Genomic DNA, 21596 nt, shown 5'->3' with positions numbered 1-21596 from the left:
TTTGTTCATGAATGTGTGGTTGTAAAAAAGGTAAATCCACTTTCAAAGGCTAACGCTGAAGCGAAAACTGCTTTAGATAATGCTTGTGAAGTACGCATTCCGTTCTCACGCGCAGACACAATCGCCCTACTCCGTCGCGCAAACCGCGACTCTACGTTAGAACACCGGACCCAACCAGGTCGACGACACAAGCGATTACACAAATGCAACCAAGAAATGAAATTTCGTATGCCTCACAAGCTCAAAAGAAGCCGCACGAGCATGGTGCACCGGATTCGCCATGGTGTCGCATTCACCAACCGTTATAGACATATGATAGTTGCCAGTGATACTAGCCCAAACTGTGAATGCTGTGAGCTGCCAGAAACACTTGAACATATATTTTGTGAGTGTCCCGCCTTGCAACTTGTCACTTCCATTGCAAGGATCCATGAGAGACCGCCATGGGACGAGTTTCTTTTAGGTCCTTGACCTAATGTAAACAGCGAAACCCTGATAACAAGAGCCGCTATAGCTTCTCCAAGCCACTGGGCTGGACGCACGGCTTTAGAGAGGCCACAACTCTTGTGAATTTGTATATACTCATCTCTTCCTTATACCATCATCATTCATCAGCCCTTTCCTTCCCCCTCCCTCTTCCCCAGTGTAGAGTAGCAGGTCAGAGCAAGTTATAGCTCAGGCCGACCTCTCTGCCTTTCTGTAAATAAATTTGTTTCTCTCTCTCTCTCTCTCATGTTGCAATCTAACTGAATATACGCGTCCGATGCCGGTTTAGAATGCTCTTTTATGTATCGCTTTATAATATTGTTATTGCTCTCGGATTGTCTACCTTCTGTACGGCATCTTCTTTTTTCTTCTCTTTGAGTTTTTTTTTGTATGGTATACTATACCTTGTACGCCCCCCCCTTATGTTATGCCTCGGGTCTTTAAGGTGAAATAAATGAAATGAAATAAAATGGAATGAAATCTGTGCTGACTTTTGCTTAAATAATATTGCTGTATTGTCATGTTGTGATGTATTGTTGTAGATCTTGTACCAATAGCGATGCTTGTCCTGTTCCCTTGCTTCCTTTGAATGTGCCATGCCAGTTTCTTTTTTTTTTTTGCACAAGCTCACTTGTGTTCTCTCACATATCCAACACTTTTGGGACGAATGCAAAAGCGCACAGTCTGGAGAAAGTAGCTTCATATGAAGTTGGAATATGATAAAAACATGTGCCAATTAGACATGGCGTTCTATGCAGCATCTGTGAGCACCAATGGCCATGGTGATGTTGGTACTTCAGTCTGTGTTTTTCCTCTGATGTGTTTGTTTAAATGTGGCTAAAGTTGCTTGCTTATTGTTTAGATATCAGTGTAAAATAAATCCTAATCATATTGGCAGCCATGTCGCTTGTGTCTCGTCCTTGTTCCATCGTGGATGCACGTGTTAGCGCTGTTATAATTTTCAAATCAAGTATGCACAAACTAGCCCAGAGAGACATTTTAATGAAATGACAATGGTAGTGCTCAATGTATGGCAGTCACAAACTTAGCTTGACATGTTACAGCAGCGGTTTGTATCCACAGTCTTGAAAGTGTTTCGTTTTGCCTTTGTAAATAAACTGGATTGCACCAGCAATCCTGTTTTGGATATGCATTAAATGTTGAATATCCGTCTCGCAAAATTTGCAAATGCAATTTTGTATTAAGAGAATGGGAGCGCACCTGCTACAAAAATGGACCGACACTTTTTTGATGCAGCTTCCCCAATGTAGTTTCACAGAATACGTAATGCTACTGCGCTTTGCAAACGTGTGCTTTAATATACATTGAAACATGTTTAGGATAATAGACCTGCATACAAGCTGTAAAAAGTTTTGATAATTGCACAGTTTACACAGCTCCTTTTATTTGATATTCTAATATCCCAACTGTGTTTGTTTATCTGTTCACGTGGCCGGCAATGCATTCGGGCTTGTATATCCAGCTCATTTTAAAAACATCTCTTCAGGCATGTGGGCACTGGTGTGTGTGCTATTCCAAACACGCTTTATCAGTGCCTCAATTAGATTCCTGTATCTTGTTTGATCATCTCTATCTGGGTTTAAAAGACTGATGCATCATCGTATTTGGTCTTGTAGGTAGCATAGCGAGATCTATCTGCGGCCTAACAGGCTGGTAAAGAGTTCTATGGTTCAGCTATGAATATATATCAGACTCCCATAGAAGGAACCATACAACCTATACATATTCCTAAGAGACTTGTAGAAATTTCTATCAATTCTTTTGCTAGGGCGGGCTCTACAACGGTCGCAACTGCTCCCACAGAGACATCTGTAATGTTATTTACAAGGTAAATCGCCGTAAGGCGCGAGAAAGCCACGACTGAGCACGAGCGTCGCAGGTGCGAGACAGTCTGTCCGACACAGCGGTCGGCAGTGCCCGCTGCTTCACCTATTTGACAGCGCCGGGCGCCAGCGTCCGAGAATAAGCAAACTTGACCCCTCTACGTAATGCCGGCACGCCTAGGGACAAACGCCTACAACACGTGCTAGTAAACCTCCTCGGTAGGGCCTAGGCAAAGTCATATATTCAAGGAGCAAAAGCCCCCAGATTTTCTCTCTCGCGCCCGCTCTTACTCGCGCCTGCGCACAAGCGGTTGGCGATCCCTCAAATGAAGGTCTCGTGATCGGGCCGGTGTGCGCAAAATGGCAGACGCCGTGGCCGGTCTCCAAACGCCGTGGCTGGTTTGTGCGTGTGAAGGGGTGTCGTGAAGTCGCCGCCTAACAGAATTATGTTTTCTCATATAGTAAAATTACAATCCTAGATCTATCATGTCTAGTAGATTGTGCAAAAGTCGTAGTTTACGATTTTTCTGCGTATTCTAGCTTGAGAAATTCGATTAGTTCAGTCAATTCCTTGCATCATATGGAAGGCCTGGGTATACGTGGTTAGAAAATCGTTTTGCCGTTGCTACGTTTGACGCCGGACGCCGGATTTCCTGCGACACGGGCTCCTTAATCTATCGCGTGAAAATCGCGAGAGAGGGGCCCGGTCACCGTATCGGGCGTTTCACAGGCGCTTTCCTTCGCAGGCCGCGTGCAGGCGTCTCGGCAGCGGCGCTTGATGGCGCCGAATGCTCCTGGGGAAGCGTGAAAGAGGAGCTGCGCTTGAGTACGAGCCTCATACATAACGCGTTTCGATGGTGGCAATGAGTTGTAACGCTATATTGATGCAATGCTCACGTATTACTGTCGACATTCATTGTGAGATGGGTTCAGCTGCAATTTTTTTTTGTGCTAGGTTATGTCAAAGAAGATTAAAATAGGTCCTGGTTCTACTGACTGGTTAATTATATTCGGAAAAACAAGATGCGAGCGTTCATGCCGTCTTTCTCACGTTCGATATTTTAATATTTCATTTTATGTTATATTTTGTGATTAAAATTGTCTTATATCTGCATGACTGAGTAACAATGGTTCTTAAATGTTTTTACAGTATTCGCTTCAAAAGATATAGGAAATAAGTAAAAAGCTCTTGGGTGCCTGAAAATTTCAAGAATGTAAGACCCACTATATTACGGAAGATTATGGTGCCTTTTAGAAGTGATGCGCAAGAGAGTGCTTCACTACTCTCAAGGCAGAGAAACGAGCGAAGCTTAATAGCCGAGGATGAGCCAGAGCGAAACCTACACTAACAACAAGTGTAAACGCAAAAAATAATAGGCAATATTTTATACGTTGGTAAGTTTATTCATAACAAACTTGGGCTTAGTATGCTAAGTTGCCCGAGAAGTGTTTCCTTAATGCGGCTTTTTATTCGTCGTTCATACAAGTGCTTAGATGCAAGGGTGAATTTAGGAAGAAAGATGAACTCTCAGGCCATATAAATCCCATTTTATTGATGTGCTTGCTTCCATGGACATCTTTCAACACTCTTTGATGGAATCTTATATGGGCTTTGACAGTATTCTTTAAGTATGAATTTGCATTCCCATGAGAACGCTTCAAGATCATTTTTTGGGGACCAAGCCATACAAGGGGTTCTCTCTGAAAAAGAAATATGTGTGTTCCCTTTCAAAATAATAGTGGTCGATTAAGTACCAATACAGTTCCGAAGCGATTACAATATTTCTTTCAAGAAGTATTTGAGGGCGCAGAGTAGCTTAAAAAATAAAAATTTCACTTTTTTCGCTAGTTCGGTTCCGCGAAGGTACCGCTCAAAAAATGCAGGTGCACGAAGCGTTAGAATTTTTTGAATGGCATTAATTGTTATCCATGGCTGATACTATGTTGCGAAATTTCTGTAAGTGGGAATTACTTTGCCACTGCGTCTAGCGTCCATTGAAAAACATAAATAATCGTGAAATACACAAATATTCGTCTATTTAGACGAATGATGAAGGTTAGCAGCGCCGTGAGGGTATACACTGCTGCCACTATAACTAGATCTGCCGCTTCTAGTCATAAAAAACGCTAAGGGTTTGCAGTGGTGTAAAAAACTGCGTCAACAATACCAATCGGCCAATTCTATCTGTATGATTCTAGCTTTCGTTAAGCATGAAAGAAATGCAGACTTGAGTGGACATTTTGTCTGTGAACACGCTTCTTGAAATCTGTTGTGCGGCGTTTAATGACGCAAGAGTCAGGTATGGCCAAAGAGCGCCAAGGCTAATGAATCGTTTATGTTTTATGTGTGAAATTGTCAAACTGAGTCACAAATGTAGATGTAATGTGGCTGCAAGGAGGCTTTAAAACGAGTCGCTGTAAACTGTGTAAAATATAATGATAATTACTCATCAGAAAGAAAGAGAGCAGAAAATTTTTGCAGCAAAGTAATAATATAACATGGATACAAACAGTAGAGCTTCCACAGGGCTCTTGAAATAAAGGGCTGAGAGGCACGTGATGTAGAAGCTTAGATCACTCTAGCAAGAGCCTCGAAGGCGAAGCTGTGCTACACATCACCCGGCCAAATTTTTTCTAAGATGTTAACTTCATCTCAAAAGCTAAAAACTGTTTGAAGGTTAAAAAGCGGTTCGTGAATAAGAAAACATGCTGGGTGAAGAGGAATATACTGACGATAAGCAGAATGAAAGTACATTTTGCGCTCATTTTTTGAATCCCGGCACTGAACGAGGACATGGATAACTGTAAGGCTGTCACCACAACTTTGGCATGAGCGAGGATCACTTTCACTCAACAGGTAACAGTAGGTGCCGAAGGTATGACCTATCCTTGATTGACAAAGGAGCGCTTCCTTTTATCGTGCTGTTTTTTTCCGATATCCAGTACCCTAATATAGTTTCGATCAAATGCGCTGGATTGGTTACCTGGGTATACCACTGTTTCTGCCAGTGATTCTTCACGTTATGATGTAATTATGGTTTGAGGCCTGTGGCTGGAATGAGAGTTTGTATCGGTGTGATTAAAACCTATTGAGGTAGCGTTCTGGTCAGCAGCTTCATTGCCTGTTATGCCACTGTGGCCAGGTATCCAGCACAGGATGATGATTTGCTGACACATATAAGCTGAGCATAGCAATGCGTATAGTTCGATAAAGACGGCGTTTTTATGATTTCGTTAGCTCACCAGGGTTCAGACTACACTCAATGAGTCCCTGAACCCAATAAACTGCAAAGAGGGTTGCATATGCTTCCGCCGTACAAATACTTGTGTATTGGTTTAGTCTACCGGATATTAAAAACGATAGTCCTAGAGCGGCGTAAGCAGCACCAGCAGGAGACTTCGAAGCGTTTGTAAATATATTGCAAAGGAATACTTCTTAAGGAAATGTGAGTGCAAGTGTGCCTCAGGAGCTCGTTTTGATATTTCTACGAAAAAGATGCCACACTGGGTAGTCTGCTACTCCGAAGTAGGCGAAAGACGAGTAGGAGCCATAATGACATTCTCTAGAAGAGGGACGTCTGTTTTTTCGGACGGTGCTTCCAACCGAAGGGACAGAGGAGGCCAAGTGGCTCGCCAGTTATGGAACAGCCTGGTCATGGAAAAGTCGCGAATAATTCACTGACATGGATGATCTAATTCCGATTGTACCTTCAAGGCATACGAGAAGCTTAAGTATGTCTTTTGGATGCATAGACACTATTCGTTAGATTCAATGTACAGGCTTTGTACAGGACTACTCCTGAAGGTGCTTGTGTCAAGGTGGATACCCAAGTGGTGGATAGGATATAGCATTTGTAAAACACTAGGCGTAGCATATATGCTTTGGCTCCGTAGTCAAGGCTTGATCGTATTAAACCTTTGCAAAAGCTAAAACGGGCCCTGAATCACCCCTCGTGCTTGGTGAATAACATAGCACGCGGGTAGCATAGACTGCTGTGAACTTCTCAGACAGCTTTTGCTGTCGTAGGCGGTTTTGAGCTCGCAAGCGGAGCATGAAATCACCTTTCTCTCCAACGTTCTCTTTCAAGCAAGATCCTGCTCCTCACTCTCTTCCGTTCGCTTTATTTTGTAATAAAACAGGTTCCCATACGCGCCTGCTAGTGGTAACTGCCCTCGGCTACACAGCGTAAATACCTCGGCCGCCGCGGGGTGCCGACGAGTCCACTGGCACTCGAAATTCCTAGCTCAAGCAAGAGAACATTGCTTGGTCACGTAAGAAAAGAGCTCTACGTATTAACTCGTGCCAAAAATGTTCTCGGAAAAGTGAGCAATGGCTGCCCAAAGAAGTGCACAATATAGACCAAATAAATGACAATTCCTGATGAAACAGCGCCGCCTAGCACAATGTGAAACGAAGAGCAGGGAAGGAGAAGTGGAGACTCAGCACACAATTCATACTGTATTTTAGAATTCTATGGGCGTTTTACAACCCAACATAAAGAAAAAAATAGAATAAGCGATAAGTCCACCACAGATGAAATACAAAAGAAAAACATTACATCTTATCACCTATACAGACTACCATCCATACCGCATGCACGCGCTGCCCCACTAACAGAATTCTTTTTCGATAACATGATTGCTTCCTTATACATGGCGTGCCTCCCGGTGTTTCTTGAGCTGTTTCAACAATTTCACGAGAGCCCTGATCGATGTGTTTGATGACCGTGGTTTCATACTGTCAGCAAACATTCTTATCACCAAACGAGGTCAACGAACACCGTACTAATTGTCATCGTGTTGTGTCGCTTTCGTCTCGGCCTCCTGTTTCCTAAGCATCGCGTCTGCGCACCCACGGCGTCGAGCTGCAACGTACGCAGCAGCACGTTGTTCCTGCTTCTGCACCATGGAGCGACGCTGGCGTGAATGAAGGCCGTCCTTGCTTCAGTGCGATTAGCCTTTCACAGGAGCTTTTCGGCTGCCATTCCGACAATTAATATACAGTGGAATGTTTGTGCAGTCTGAGCGACGGGGTGCTTCTCGGCAGAGACTCCTCACCAACAGGTAGTCCTGTGTCCACTACGTGTGGGAAAAGGAAGGCAGAAACTGGCAGTGTCGGTATAGCTGGGATACAATTCGTTCCAGTAAGCAAAGCTGTGTAACCTGACTTCTTATAATGCAGCTGCTTTTCTTTACGGGCCTGTACGATTGGAACCCGAACACGCTTAGACACATTTCGCCACTGGGAGTGCAAATTTTTACGCAAACGGAAAATGTACAGTCTTGGTAAAAAAACTTGAAGCCGCTGTGAACGGCCGGGGAGGGTGTGCGCCCGTTGCGCTCCGCTATCGCGGCGCTGCCACCGTCGGCGCACGCCGCTTCTCGCTTCCACCGAGGATAAAGCGGGTGAAGGAAGCATGTCTCTTTTACTCTCAAGCGTCATTTGATAACAGCGCTCGTGAAAAATTAGCCGGTCGCAAGCCATCCGACCGGCTAGCTTGCCATTTGCAGCGTATGCTGGATGAGTGGGCGGGGTCTCTGGCGACCGCTGTCAAACGCGTTACGCACAAATTTCGCAATTCCGAGTATCGTAATCATCAGTTAAAGATTTTTGGGATCAAATTAAATGAATAACGCTATGAATAGTCCTGCACGGGCTCGAAAACGGGCACTTTGCGAGGATTGTAGCTAAGATCTGACTTCAGCAGCTGAATGATATATTAAACAACGTGCAACAATGGCATCTCATGTTTGTCATCATAAATGTCCCAAGTAGCAAATAATTAAGAAAGCATAAGCTTCACGGTGACACTTGCATCTCTTGCCTTCAAGATATTGAGTGTGGTTTTGTCTGTAGTCGTTGTTCTCCGCCTGTCGTCATGTGCAAAAACAAAGTGTGTGTCTGTGTTGATGGTTTAAATACTGATGCCTTAGTCGATACCGGTGCTACAGTTTCTGTAATGAGTATTTTAAGAATTGTCGTGGACACATAGTGATGTTCGTGTGGGACCAAAAGACTACTTTTCGTTGAGCAGGGGGCGAACCGCTGCGGCCCGTCGGAGTTTGCTCTGCTGTAGTGAGTGTGGGTGGACAAGATTTTCCAACTCAATTTGTTGTTTTGGAACACACCACTCACAACATCATCCTTGGGACTGACTTGCTTGGTGAGTGTGGTGCACCATTAGATTGTGGGGCTGGTGAAATTCCTCTTCGATGTCACGTGATAACGCCCCACCCCAACAGTATCTGGCGTGGACAAGCAGAGTATGTTTTCTCTGTCTCACGATGGCCTTTTACCGGCTCAGACTGCAGCATTTCTTCCGATAGCTTCCTCCGCATCTCTGTCATGGTTTAATTAAGCAGTACTAATTTGAAGAAAACTGTACTGCTTCCTCGATCCGTTGTAGAATGTGTATACGGTCGTGCTCAGGTGTGGACGGTGAACGCGTCTTTTGGGCAAGTTTTACTGCCTACGGGACTCAAGCTGGCCATCTTTGACTCAGAAGCGACCGTCAGTAGTGACGCCGTTCATGCTTCTACCGACGCGAAGGCAGCAAATTGCGACTATTCTGTGAAATTCTACCTTATGACAAACAAGTCGCTATCCGCTTCAGAGCAGAAAGAATTGCAAAAGGCGCTCGTCCGCTATGCGCCAGTATTCGATGTCACGCAAAATGGGCATCCAATGTCGCTTTCTGAATCGCGAACGCAACACCGTATAAACACGGGCCAAGCGACGCCTATTCGCCAGAAGCCGTACCGCGTCTCTTCCGCAGAACAAAAAGTAATCGCTGAGCGAGTTCAAGAAATGCTGCGGAATGATATTGTTCAGGAGTCTTGCAGTCCCTGGGCAGCTCCAGTGATATTAAGAAAAAAGACGACCCTTGGAGGTTCTGTGTCAATTATCGAAGATTTAATGCAGCGGCAAAGAATGACGTGTACCTTCTGCCGCGCATCGACAATGGTATCGATTGCCTTCGTGCAGCGTCCTACTTCTCCGTTGACTTACGAATGGGATACTGGCAAATACCGATGCACCCGACAGATAAAGAGAAAATTGCCTTTGTGACGCCAGATGGTCTCTTCGAGCTTAATGTCATGCCTTTCGGTTTATGCAATGCTCCAGCAACCTTTGAAAGGTTTATGAACACAGGGCTGCGCGGATTGAAATGGGAGATCTGCAAATGTTACCTCGACGATGTAATCATTTTCGGCAAAACACTTCAGGAGCACAATCAGCGCCTTGGCGTTGCATAAAAAACGCTGGACTGGTTTTGAAGTCAAGGAAGTGTCACCTCCTTCAGCGCCAGACCCTCGTGCTCGGTTTTCTCGTCAACAAACATGGTATTCGACCTGACCCTGAAAAGATTGCTACAGTGCGGGATTTCAGCCAACCGAAGACAGCGAAACACCTCCGTAGTTTCCTTGGACAGTGTTCGTACTTCCGCCGGTTCAATAAGAACTTCGCACAACTTGCTCACCCGCTCAGGTGCCTCCATCACAAACACAATCGCTGCGTATTGACAACAGCGTGCGAGCACGCGTTCCATCAGCTGAAGTATCTACTAATTTCTGGGCCGGTCTTGCTCAATTTCGATGCCGAAGCCATGACTGAGCTACACACTGACGCTAGTGGTGTGGGTGTTGGCGCCGTCCTCGTTCAACTTCATCATGGGCGCCAGCACGTCGTTGCGTACGCAAGTCGAACACTGACAAAAGCGGAGCGAAATTACGCTGTCAATGAAGTGTAATGCCTGGCAGAAATCTTCGCCATCCAGAAGTTTCGCCCATATTTGTTCGGTCGCCATTTCAATATAGTGACCGATAATCAATCCCTTTACTGGCTTGTTGGACTGCGGGATCCTTCTGAATGACTGGCACGTTAGGCGTTACGCCTTCAAGAATATACTCTTTCTGTCGGCTACAAGAAAGGTCGATGTCATATCGTTGGCGACTGCTTCTCTCGTCTCCCGTTGCCACACTCCACCACCGACAATGACGACTTCGACGACTATCTTGCCAGCATCACCGAGTTTCCAGACCTCAGCACCTTTTAACGTGAACAACGTCGTGATCCTACACTCATGCCCTTATTGGAGGCTGCCCGCATGTCAAGTCAGGCAACGCCCTTCACACTCTGTAACGGCTTGCTTTAAAAAAGAAGTACTGTGCCGAAGGCGCTTCCTTGCTCCTATTCTTTCCAGAACGCCTGCCTACTGCTATTCTTCGCGCCATGCATGATGACATCACATCGGGACACCTTGGCTTTGCTCGCACGCTTCATCGACTACGCCAGCGCTTTTCTTGGCTGAAGCTATTATGCCATTGCCATTGCCATTGCCAAATATTGCTGTTGCCACTGAACGAAGACACATTCATTCCGCAGACAATGTGTCGTGCCGAAGAAGCGCGTCTGCCCGCTCGCTTAAGAACAATATCTTCGCAAGTTTCTATTAAGGCACACTATGACGCCCTGCATATACAGGTCACTTTCGCTCCTGGCGATCATGTGTTACTGTAGACACCTCTACGGAACAAAGGCTTCTCTCACAAGTTCGTCTCAACGTACAGCGGTCCATTCGTGATAATCGGCTGATTAAGTGATGTCAACTACGTCATCGCTAAACTGACCGCCAATTATTGCCGGTCACGGAAGACTCAAGTGGTTCATGTGGCCCGCCTGAGGCACTACCATCATAGGGTTCCCGAATCAAAAACTACCAATTATGTGGATCCCTAACTCGCACAACGAGCGTTGTCTGTGCCGGAGGAAGTTACGCTGCGCGGCGAATCCGAACATGAGATGATGGACGAACTGTGGGCGGTGTAGAAAAGGCCCGACTGGTTGCGATCTCGTGTCTACGCATCCTCGATAATTTTGTAAATAAATCCATCTCTTCCGTAACAACCTTTATATATATATATATATATATATATATATATATATATATATATATATATATATATATATATATATATATATATATATATATATATATATATATATATATATATATATATCAAAGAAAACAATCAGCTCGAAATAGCGAGCATCGTTGTATTTTGTGCTGTCCTCAGCTGCGTCTCTCGCTGTGCTTGGTTACATGACCCCCGGCGGCGAAGGCGCCGTGCCGTTCCCACGCGTTCCCACTCTATGCGCTCGCTTGGCCTCGAGGAGTTCATAACTCGAAGGATCGCTCAGTGTAGTTCAGTTGGACAAAAAAGCTTTCGCATCGACAACTCGTAAGAAGTACTTAGGTGTCCTTGGTTATTTTTAAGCACAGAGCTGTATATGTCCCATGAAGGAATGCGTCCATCCTGCGTTAACATGTGATGGCACGAAAAGCCACGTGGCCAAGTGATGACGTCAGGTTCCCGACGCTGAACCTACTGAGCATCGCACTGCGAAATCCCACGCTGAAGGAAAGTGAATGACGGCGAATTAAGTACAATAAGGTGGATTAAGGTTTATTAAGGTTGGTACAAATTAGGGCAAGGTGCATTAAGGTGGACGTTTAATTTAAGAGGAAAACTTAAGCAAGACATGATGCTTTTGCCTTCAAATAACTTACTGATAGCTAAGTGCCTGTCCACATTTTTAGTCACTGATATGACGCCCGCAGCTTTTGGAACGTACCTTCCGAGCCTGGGTTATCCTTCCCCATGATAAAGCAGTCTTTACCAGTATACTGGAAATAGTAAATCGTAGGAAGTGCAGGTGGAATGGGTCCTGAAAAAATATAGTTATGCGAAGAATGGGTTCACCCTAGATCTACAGTTAGTTGTACACATAATCAATGTTCCATACCTTTTATATGTTCACATAATTGTACGAAACACTGTACTTTAGCAAAGAAGTTTCAATCCACGAAAATCTAATTTGCCTATTCGCATGGGCTAAGGCGCAGAAATGCATTTGTCAGACAACTACCTGACGGATCTTAATGAATTTGTTGCATTTCAGAAAAGAGAATTGCTCTAGTTACTTGGGAGGAGAAGTTCCCCCCTAGAGTCTAGAAGTTGTGCAAAAATTTTCGAATACTGGTATATTTCGAAACAATTTTGGCATGGATTCACAAATCCGCAATTCTGCAATAAAACAAATAGTGCAATTCCCTAACGGGTATATAGTAGATCCTCTCAAGGGGGTCATATCTGGTATATGAATGTAGCGCTTACGTGAAAACATTACAATGTTTACAAGGATTACGCAAAATTATTACTCAGAATTAGCAGTATATTCTACAGCGCTTTTAATGTATAAACTTCTATCCGCTTTAGTGCTGTTATTTGAGGTCACTTACAGAATTGTAGCAACTTTTATTATGTATGAGTTATAGTTTTGAAAACTTGATAAAATTGAGTTGCGCACTTCATACATATAAACTTCAACTCTGCAATATTCAGCATTTTTTGCAAAATATGGTCAAGTAAATCAAAATGTGCTTTTACCGTCACTTGACCACCTGTGTTGCTCTTAAATGAAAGAAACTCCATGAAATTCAGTGCCTTGGTTTCCGAGAAAAGCAATCTCTCCCTTCCCAAGTATTGCATAGAAAAACCCTAACCAAACCTTTTTTAAAGAGTGGGGCGCAGTAAAAGCTTCTAGACGCCACATGGTGAACCACACATTTTATCTGGAACGTAACTGCAGGCTCGCACGAGTGCTTCAAGTGCTCTTGCAGAATAGTCGTTATATACATTGTAGCACGGAAGCGCTGCAAGGTAACCTGGTCTATTTATTTTACGCTTGGAGAATCTTGAGGACATTTCGACCAGTTGAAAGAGCTTTGTATACAACATGAAGAGGTGCTATGGAGACTCGTTTTCGAAAATTAAGATTGCGGAGTCCATACTTTCACGACCCGTCGAACTGTTGCGCAAAGTTTCTGCGTTCTACTTTGTAGAAGTTTTGAAGCTTTGCGTGATCGTGCAAGTGAGATGTCCAACACAGGCGCGTTGAACGTATTGATGAATATTGAACATATTGTGGAAGAATTCATCCCGTGATGAACGCATATTTGTTTTCTCCGAGTAGACTGTCGCTCATGCATTTTCTGGTGTGTGCATTTCAGTAACCTGTTCTAGTAAAGACCTTGTTATGTTCGACGCTACGCTGGAACCGATTCATTTGACTTGGACGAAAAACAGCATTTTAGTTCTCCATTGCGTGGTGTCAGTAGGTAAAGGACGCGTAATGGATGGATGGATGGATGCAAAACTTTAATGAAGGTCCTGAGGTACGCGACTCAGCGCGCTGCGGGCCGCTCCCACGTTGGGACAGTCAGGCCATGCCCGACCGCCGCATCGTGAGCCCTTTGGACAGCTCATAGTTGCGCCCCGGCATCGGGGCTCTGGATGAGAGCCACTTGTACTCATTTATTTGTTCTGTGCCTCGTAACGAGGGGCAACGCCAGAGCATATGGTCTAGGCTAGCGATGTCATTGCAGTGCCTGCAAGAATCAGTGGCATAGGTGTCGGGTTAAAGCTTGTGGAATAAAGCTTAAGCATGTGGATAATTAACAGTTCAACGGAGCCTGCAGCGTAGCCTCGTGGCACGCAACTTGCTGTACTGAAATCCGAGTACTCTACGACGCTAGGGGCGCTTGTTGATGGCACAGGCGAGAATAGACATCTAGATTCTCAAGGTACAGAAGATTCACAACTTCAACCAATCATCAGCAAGACACATAGCCAAAGCGAACGCCAATACTCCTGAGTGTTCTCTCGAAGTACTCGAAAGGGTACGAGTTTTACAAAAGCTGCAAAATGCAATTTAATTCCAGCGTCTCGAATACGTCACCGGATCAACACCACTTCGGCGCATCCCATACGGCAGAAACTTCACAGAGTGGCTCCACGACTGCGCAACATCCTAAAGAAGCAAGTGCAAGAGATGCTAGGAAAGGAAATAATTCAAGAATACGCAAGCCCCAGGGCCGCTCCCGTCATTCTTCTGAAAAAGAAAAATGGTGCGTGGAGTCTGTGCATTGATTATCACCGACTGCATTCCGTTACCAAGAAAGGCGTCTATCTGCTGCCCCGTATTGACGAAGCCATTGACTGTCTGCATCCCACTTTCTACTTTTCTTCCGTGTATCTGAGAGCCGGTTATTGTGAAATTCCGTTGCACTCAGCTGAAAAGGAAAACGGCATTCATTACGCCTGAAGGGTTCTACAAATTTAACGTCATGCTGTTCAGATTTAGCAATGCATCGGCCACATCCTAAATTTTCATGGGCGCTGTTTTGCGCGGTTCGAAATCGCAGATTTTTGTGCGCTACCTTGGTGATGTCGGAGTATTTGAACGCACATTTCAGGACCACAACACTCGTCTCACTATTGCACTCGACAGTATCGAAAAGGCTGGTCTTAAGGTGAATTTAAAAAAATGCCATTCTGGCAAGCGCCAAACAGTGGCGTTAGGATATCTCGTTAATAAAGATGGCATTCGAACCAACCCACAGAGGACGGTAGCCGTTAAATCAATCGAGCAACCAAAATCTTTCAAGGAGCTGCACAGCTTCGTGGGGCTCGGCTCATATTTCTGGCAGTTCATACCCGGTTTCGCCGATGTCTCTAACCCTCTCACGAATCTTCTGCTTAATAACACTCCGTTTCAGTGGACCCCTAAGGGCTAACTCGCTTTTCGCCAGCTGAAATTTTTGTAAACCTCACAGCCCAAAATCCGGTATTTTGATCTCTTGTCTCTACCAGAGATTCGCACAGACGCAAATGGTGTCGGCATCGGTGCCGTTCCCGTTCGGTGCTCTAGAAACGACGAATATGTCGTAGCGTACTTAAGCCGTTCTTTAAGCAAACCTGAATGGAAATGTACTCTGACGGAACAAGAATGCCCAGCGGGAGTATTGGCCGTGCGACGGTTTCGCTCGTGCGTCTATGGTCGCCCGTTCAATATCGTCACAGATCACCATTCTCTGTGCATTCTCTGTGCTGGTTGGTCCATCTTCGCAACCCGCCCGGTCACCTTGCGCGATACGTGATCACTATTTCGTACAAGAGTGGCCGTTGACACTCTGATGCGGATAGCCTCTTTAGGATGCCAGTCCCTACGACGGATTGTGAAGCCGCCAGCTTTAACCACCTTATCGTTTTCTTGTCGTCCGGCTCTCCCGATGCCTTGACATTCGCCGCAAACCAGCGCGAATACCCAAGCTTGAACGCTCCTTTCACTGCCACACTAGGGCCTATAACCGCAGGCCGAGTTTCCCTGTTGAGATGGTCGTCTTTGCAAGAGGAACTTACCTTTCACGGGCACCCGCTTTCTAGTGGTGGTTCAGGAGTCTCTTTTGACGTCTATTCTGCGCGTTGCGCACGGTGACCCGACCACTGGTCACTTAGGGACAACGCAAACACTTAGTGACACCAAAGAACAATTCTACTGTCCTCAAATATGCAAAACAGTTGACATGACCAGTTGTACACAGTGTCAGAGCAACAGTCAATCTACCTACGCTTCATTTGGTCACCTCGGGCCAGCAAAGCCCCCAGTTCCTCTTTTGAATAAGTAGGTATAGACCTGATCGGAGCGTTTTCGCGTTATTCAAAAGACAAGGTGTTGATAATTGTACGTGCTGACTACCTGACGCGTAATGCGTAATGCCTAATGCGTAATGAGAAATTTGCAGCGCAGATTTCCCATTTTTTGCTGCTTTCAATCATGCAACCACATAGGCCGCCTCGCGTGATAATGAGTGACAGTGATCGCCAATTTATTGCCGTTATTGTGGAAGAAATACTGATATGTGCTTCCAAGTTCCGACACTCAATAGCCTATCATCCACAAACTGATGGCCTCAGCGATCGCCCGAACCGAACATTGATCAACATGTAATCAATGTACGTCGCTTCGGATCCCAAGAAATGGGCTGAAGTGTTGCCGTACGTGACGGGCTCTTTCAACTCAGCGAAACACGAAATGACCGGTTTCAGCATTTCTTCCTTCTTTACGTGCGCCCGCCTCGTCATACGCTGGACACTATGTTTTCTTTTGTCATCCATGACGATTTGTCGATCGCGAAATGTTCGTGTCGTGCAGAATAGGCTTGTGCACTTGCCCCCTTACGTGTACTGGCCACGCAACAGCACTCTAAAACATGCTACAACAGTCAACGCCAGCATGTTACCTATATTCCCGGAGATTTCGTGTGACTGTGGACTCCGATACGCAGACGGGGCGTTAGCCGAAAGCTACTTGCCGACTATCCCGGGCCGTTCGTTATCATCGATCGTGTAAGTGAGATCAACTACCCAAATGCACGTTTCACTTTCAAAGATCATTGTTCGCGCAAGACTGAGGTGACGAACATCGCCAGCCTGAAGCCGTTATATGCAGAAAGCAGTAGTGGCTCGCCTGGAGGGCTTCGTCTGGGAGAGGAGGAACGTTACAGAGGGTCTGACCAACTCGGGAAGCGGGAGCAGAGAAAGAGGACGACGTTGCTCCTACGATTTCCAAGGTCTTTGTGCCTTGGTGATCATTAAAGGATTCCCCTTAACTCTCCCCGGAGACCGCAACAATATTCTCAAAGGTTTAACCGGAAATTTCTACAATTTTTCTTTGACAAAGATGGCCTGAACACCTCGAGTGATTTAAGGTGGCACTGGGTTAGGTTTGCTTTCTGAGATGTAGAGAATGCCGCAAAATGTCGCATGCCTAGACAACGTCCCCACCATTCCGCTCTTCGTACGGAAAGTGGATAAAATAAGACTTTCTCCTCTCCAAAGAACCGACGCCATTCCTATGTGGCACCAGTGCCCTCTTGAACAGCAATCCCTCGAGCCACATGCCCCACGATCTCGCGAGAAGTTACGGAAGCACAGGACTACTAATAACAACAGTTTCGGGAACCGGTTCATGTGGCCGCAACTGATCAATCTCGGACATCGAAAGAGGACTCGACATTGACCCACTCCGCTGGCACCTCCAGTTCTTCTTAATTATATGTGGCCCCCAAGCTCGTTGGCACCCGCCGTGGTTGCTCAGTGGCTATGGTGTTGGACTGCTGAGCACGTGGTCGCGGGATCGAATGCCGGCCACGGCGGCCGCATTTCGATGGGGCCGAAATGCGAAAACACCCGTGTACTTAGATTTAGGTGCACGTTAAAGAACACCAGGTGGTCGAAATTTCCGGAGTCCTCCGCTACGGCGTGCCTCATAATCAGAGAGTGGTTTTGGCACGTAAAACCCCATAATTTTTAAAGTTCATTGGCCCTCAAGAGTGGAAGTTGTAAACCAGCGGTGTCATAGGACACCTACATAAATAGTGCCACCGCCAGCCGCTATTACTAGTCACGAAAGCTATGCAGCTGTCACGACGTCGCTGCTGGGAAACTAACGGCTATGATGACTAGCCGTTAGTTTCCCAGCCGATTAATAATAGCAAGAGCCTGGTGGCGCAACCCACCGCCGCATTCCAAATGGGACGCTCATAACATCCATCCATCTAAAGCGTGAAAGAGGAATCCCGCTGAAGTACACGCCTCATACATTTATTCTTTGGAAGGTGGAAATACACTGTTTCGCTGGAATTATACAATGCTAAAAGCAACGCCGTCGGCAGTCGTCGTGCAGGATATATCTGTGTAATAGCAGGATATGTATTATAATATTTCGTGCGTATGCGTTTGCCGACTTTAAGGCGCTTACCTTTGAGGTTGAGCTCCACATTTTTATTTATAAGGAAGTCTCTGAATTTAAGTTCCATTGACCTAGAAGATTCAGAAATATATTAGATAATAAAACATACGATTGCCATTACTTCGGTTCGTAATAACTCTCGCTTGTGCGTATATTTACACTTCAGAGTACAGCTGGCTTCCTCTGAATATGGGGCACATGTTAAGTACATTTTCCTTTCTTGCAGCACGCATAATTACTGCATCCAGGGCCCTAGCTTTTAGGCTTCAAATGCGCCAATATCTGCTACTTTTTATACGCTTATTTGCCGCTGCGTTGTTTTTCAGTGAGAGTAAGTTTTTCGAAAAACTTTTATCATGCTTTCTTGTTTGCGGCAGAGATTACATAAAATATCAGCAACAAGTTATCCCCGCAGTTATCCGGTGCATATTATTTTAGGGCTTCTCTAAAATCTGCATGTATTAGGACAGCATAGGGACTGCTTAGGAAAATTTGTGGGGCGGTGATTCCGAACAATGGTTATAAACATAATGAAATCCGGTACACCGAGATTACGGTGACTTCAATGCTACTCTAATAAACAATGAGGTTATCTGAAAACATAACACGAAGTTTGTAGGCCTGCAGATGTTGAGTTGCACGAGTGAAAGCAAAAATATCGCCGAAAACAAAGAGGTCTAATGGTAAACAAAATTTAAATGACAGAACCTCCTCTGATCATGACTACCGAATTCAAAAATGTCTGTTGCTCTTCACCTGTAGACGTAACCAGTCAAGGTGACCGCTGCGACATTTTTATGGAAGAGTCAGCGACGGAAGAACCTGGCGTACCACTTGTGCTTGGCCGCCGGCAAGCTAAAGGTCTTTGCGTGAAACTGTCTCTTGTTCCTTATTCTATTGTGCGATTTTTGGATGTGTCGCATAGGAACATCCCAACAGGTGCCCTTCCTTAGTGCACAATGTTATATCGAAATTTTTTTACTAAAGCCTTACATAACGTACATGGCCTAAAATTTGCTTATCTACAAAATATACAAGCACCATGGCACTGATCTGTGTCCATGTCAGATGCTTCCAGGACAAGGTTCCACGACAGTTCCTTGATCAGGGATTCAGGGTACGTTATTGGAAGGTCTGGTCGAAATACCAAGATGGCTTGTGGGCGAGGCTGTCTGTTTAGCAGAAGTAAAAATAATATATGCGACAGGCGTGCATTTGCTAGCAGCATACGAGGCGTTGGAATAGCGCATACGTGACTAAAACGCTATGCGGCCGTAGAATTTTGATGACAGCAAAATGGGAAAAGTTGGCCGTGGTTCGTCAGGAAAGGACTTCCGGTGCCCGTGGAGAGCTCTAGCGATCGACAGTAGCATCTGCGCGCCGACTGAAGCCTCGAGTATTAAAATCTGAATGGTCACTTACAAACGCTAAACGAAGCAAGACGGTATGGAGAATAGACAAGCTGGAAAGGCAGGCAGATGTCTTTCGTAGTCACCTCCAACGCAAACATCTGCACTGTTATGTGGATTTCAGGGAGGTGGGCGGAAATCCAAGACACGCCTGTCTCTGCCGATGACGGCCGAAAGCCTTCTTTCGCGTCATTTTCATCATGACCAGGTGCTCTTTGGCATCACGTGTAACAAAGAGGCTGTTTAAGCTGCATTGTTTTCGCCGGGTATAATTACGAGATTGAGGGGTGGGCAACGAAGCACCATCGACAAAAATGAGAAGTAGCAGCATGCCTGATTAAGCGTAGTCGTCACTGTAGCCATCGCGTGGTGCTCGCTAAGGCTCACAAGGTCCTTGGTTTCGTCTACAGTTGTGTTAAGAGCTTGCGTCACATCTGCTGCAGTAGCCGCTGACCACGGATGCGTTAGTGCAGGTCTTTACGCTCACTAAGATGCGATAAAAGCCGGCCAGCTTTCAGTGGACTTGATGCTGTTGCAAGCCATAATCACGAGTTGTGACATCTGATGGGGAGGAATGGTGGGCGCCTTGTTCTGCACAGGTGCAGTCTCGACTTCACTGTGTGTTTGGCCATGGATGATCAGTGTGACGGACTCCCATTTGAAAACTGTATTCAAGGCAGCATCCTACTTCGTCGCATTGGGCGTCTACAGTGCGCGTCAGTCATCGTCAGGAGGTGTTAGCAAAGGCGCTCAATATGAGTAATTGGGAGTAATGTGAGCTGAGATGCTGTCTGAGGCAGTTGCTAGCATGGGTGAAAGAAAACTCTTCCGAGCGCTTGACATCAGTGTGGGCCCTAACTTGAGACTTGAGCGCATCACAGGGCCTTGCGCTCGGCGATGGGAAGGGCTGGTCCACTGCTACGTCAAGCGGGAGTACATGCTGCCGAACCTCCCATTTAAATGGCTGCACGGTGATTACTTTTTGAGCTACGTCTATCTCAAATATGAACCACTGTTCTACGACACGATAAGCAAACTAGGGGAGCGGTAGGTCTAACTTAGTGATTGAAGGAATCCGATTAAAAAAAGAAGCAGTGCGGCAACAATGCTTCGGATTGTCCGGGATCTTCAATATGGGAACAGCCCTAAAAACACGGACACAGCTAAATGCACGTGAAAATAAAGATGCTGCGTGACGTGTCGCTTTCTACCTGCCGTACTTTAAGTCCCTCTTTTAGGCGCTGTTTCCGCATTGAAAATCAACAAGTAACTAGCCGATGCTTCCACTTTAATTGTAGAGGTGCTTGCATCAGTGATGTCATACTCCTGTGCGCGGTAATGCGTACATGCGAGACCAGTGTTGTGCGCGACCTAGTGGCTGCTGGCTGGATGGGCCTGCCATATCTGGTGACGAGAAAGGTTTCGACCTCGTCGTGCAGGCGGTCCCCATGTTCCGGCAGTTCATGCGCAGGATGATGGTCATGAACCAGTCAGGTGACACTTCTCTCACTGTCAGCTTGCAATAACTCTGACCTGCCTGCACGCTGCCCCATGCCATCCTGCAACTACATATGCAGAGGTTTCTTCCATTTTTCCCGCGGTTTGCCCTACAGTGCTTGCGTTTGCTCCTTACTATGTTGCTGACTTTTCACCACACTCTTCTGCTTCAGCGTACCATTCTCCTTTATTATTCAACAGCCGATTTCTTGTTACTGTGGCATCGGCGTACACGTCACACGGGATGGCCGCCGACGCCAACAAGACGAACGCGGCGAATGAGATACTGTTGAACGTCACGTACATGCTCCAATTAGGCGTAGCCACGTCGTTCCTTCCGCTCTTTTGCAGGGAATCTGTTAGCCTCAAGTTGGTCGGCATTTTTCATGTCATCGTTCATTGACAAAAGTATGGGCCAATCTCGGAGCTTGTACAACACCGGGCCGACCCGCGGCGGAGATGAAGAAGGCTTCAAACACTCAGCAAAGTGAAGGGAAAAGCGCATAGATTCTTGGCATCACGCATATAACATATAGAGCAGTGTTCGTTTCAATCAAGAACAAGCGCAAAACTAGCATCCATGTCACGTAATTGATGACAAGGGGCTCCTGATAACAATACGAAGCACGTAGTACTCGCCGCATGCGTTTCCCGGTAAATATTACTGTTGTGCAAGTTTCCGTGGCGACCGCAGCTTTCGAC

At 45.9% G+C, this 21596-nt stretch overlaps 1 protein-coding gene across 1 annotated transcript in view; it reads right to left on the bottom strand.

The window, feature by feature from the left end:
• Nucleotides 1–3726: 3726 nt before the first annotated feature.
• LOC142591213 (uncharacterized) overlaps nt 3727–21596 on the bottom strand; it is a 162762-nt gene continuing 144892 nt past the window's right edge. Inside the window, exons 6-8 of the mRNA XM_075703574.1 lie at nt 17998–18059; nt 11968–12060; nt 3727–4031 (exon numbers count right to left, since the gene is read on the bottom strand). Coding sequence (XP_075559689.1) covers nt 3880–4031; nt 11968–12060; nt 17998–18059 — 307 coding nt within the window. The 3' untranslated portion in view covers nt 3727–3879. The remainder of the gene's footprint in view (nt 4032–11967; nt 12061–17997; nt 18060–21596) is intronic.

This window comes from Dermacentor variabilis, chromosome 8 (genome assembly GCF_050947875.1).
Source record: "Dermacentor variabilis isolate Ectoservices chromosome 8, ASM5094787v1, whole genome shotgun sequence".
Lineage (NCBI taxonomy): Eukaryota > Metazoa > Arthropoda > Arachnida > Ixodida > Ixodidae > Dermacentor > Dermacentor variabilis.
The sequence above is the reverse complement of the archived record's forward strand: the minus strand, read 5'-3'. Positions and strand labels throughout refer to the sequence as shown.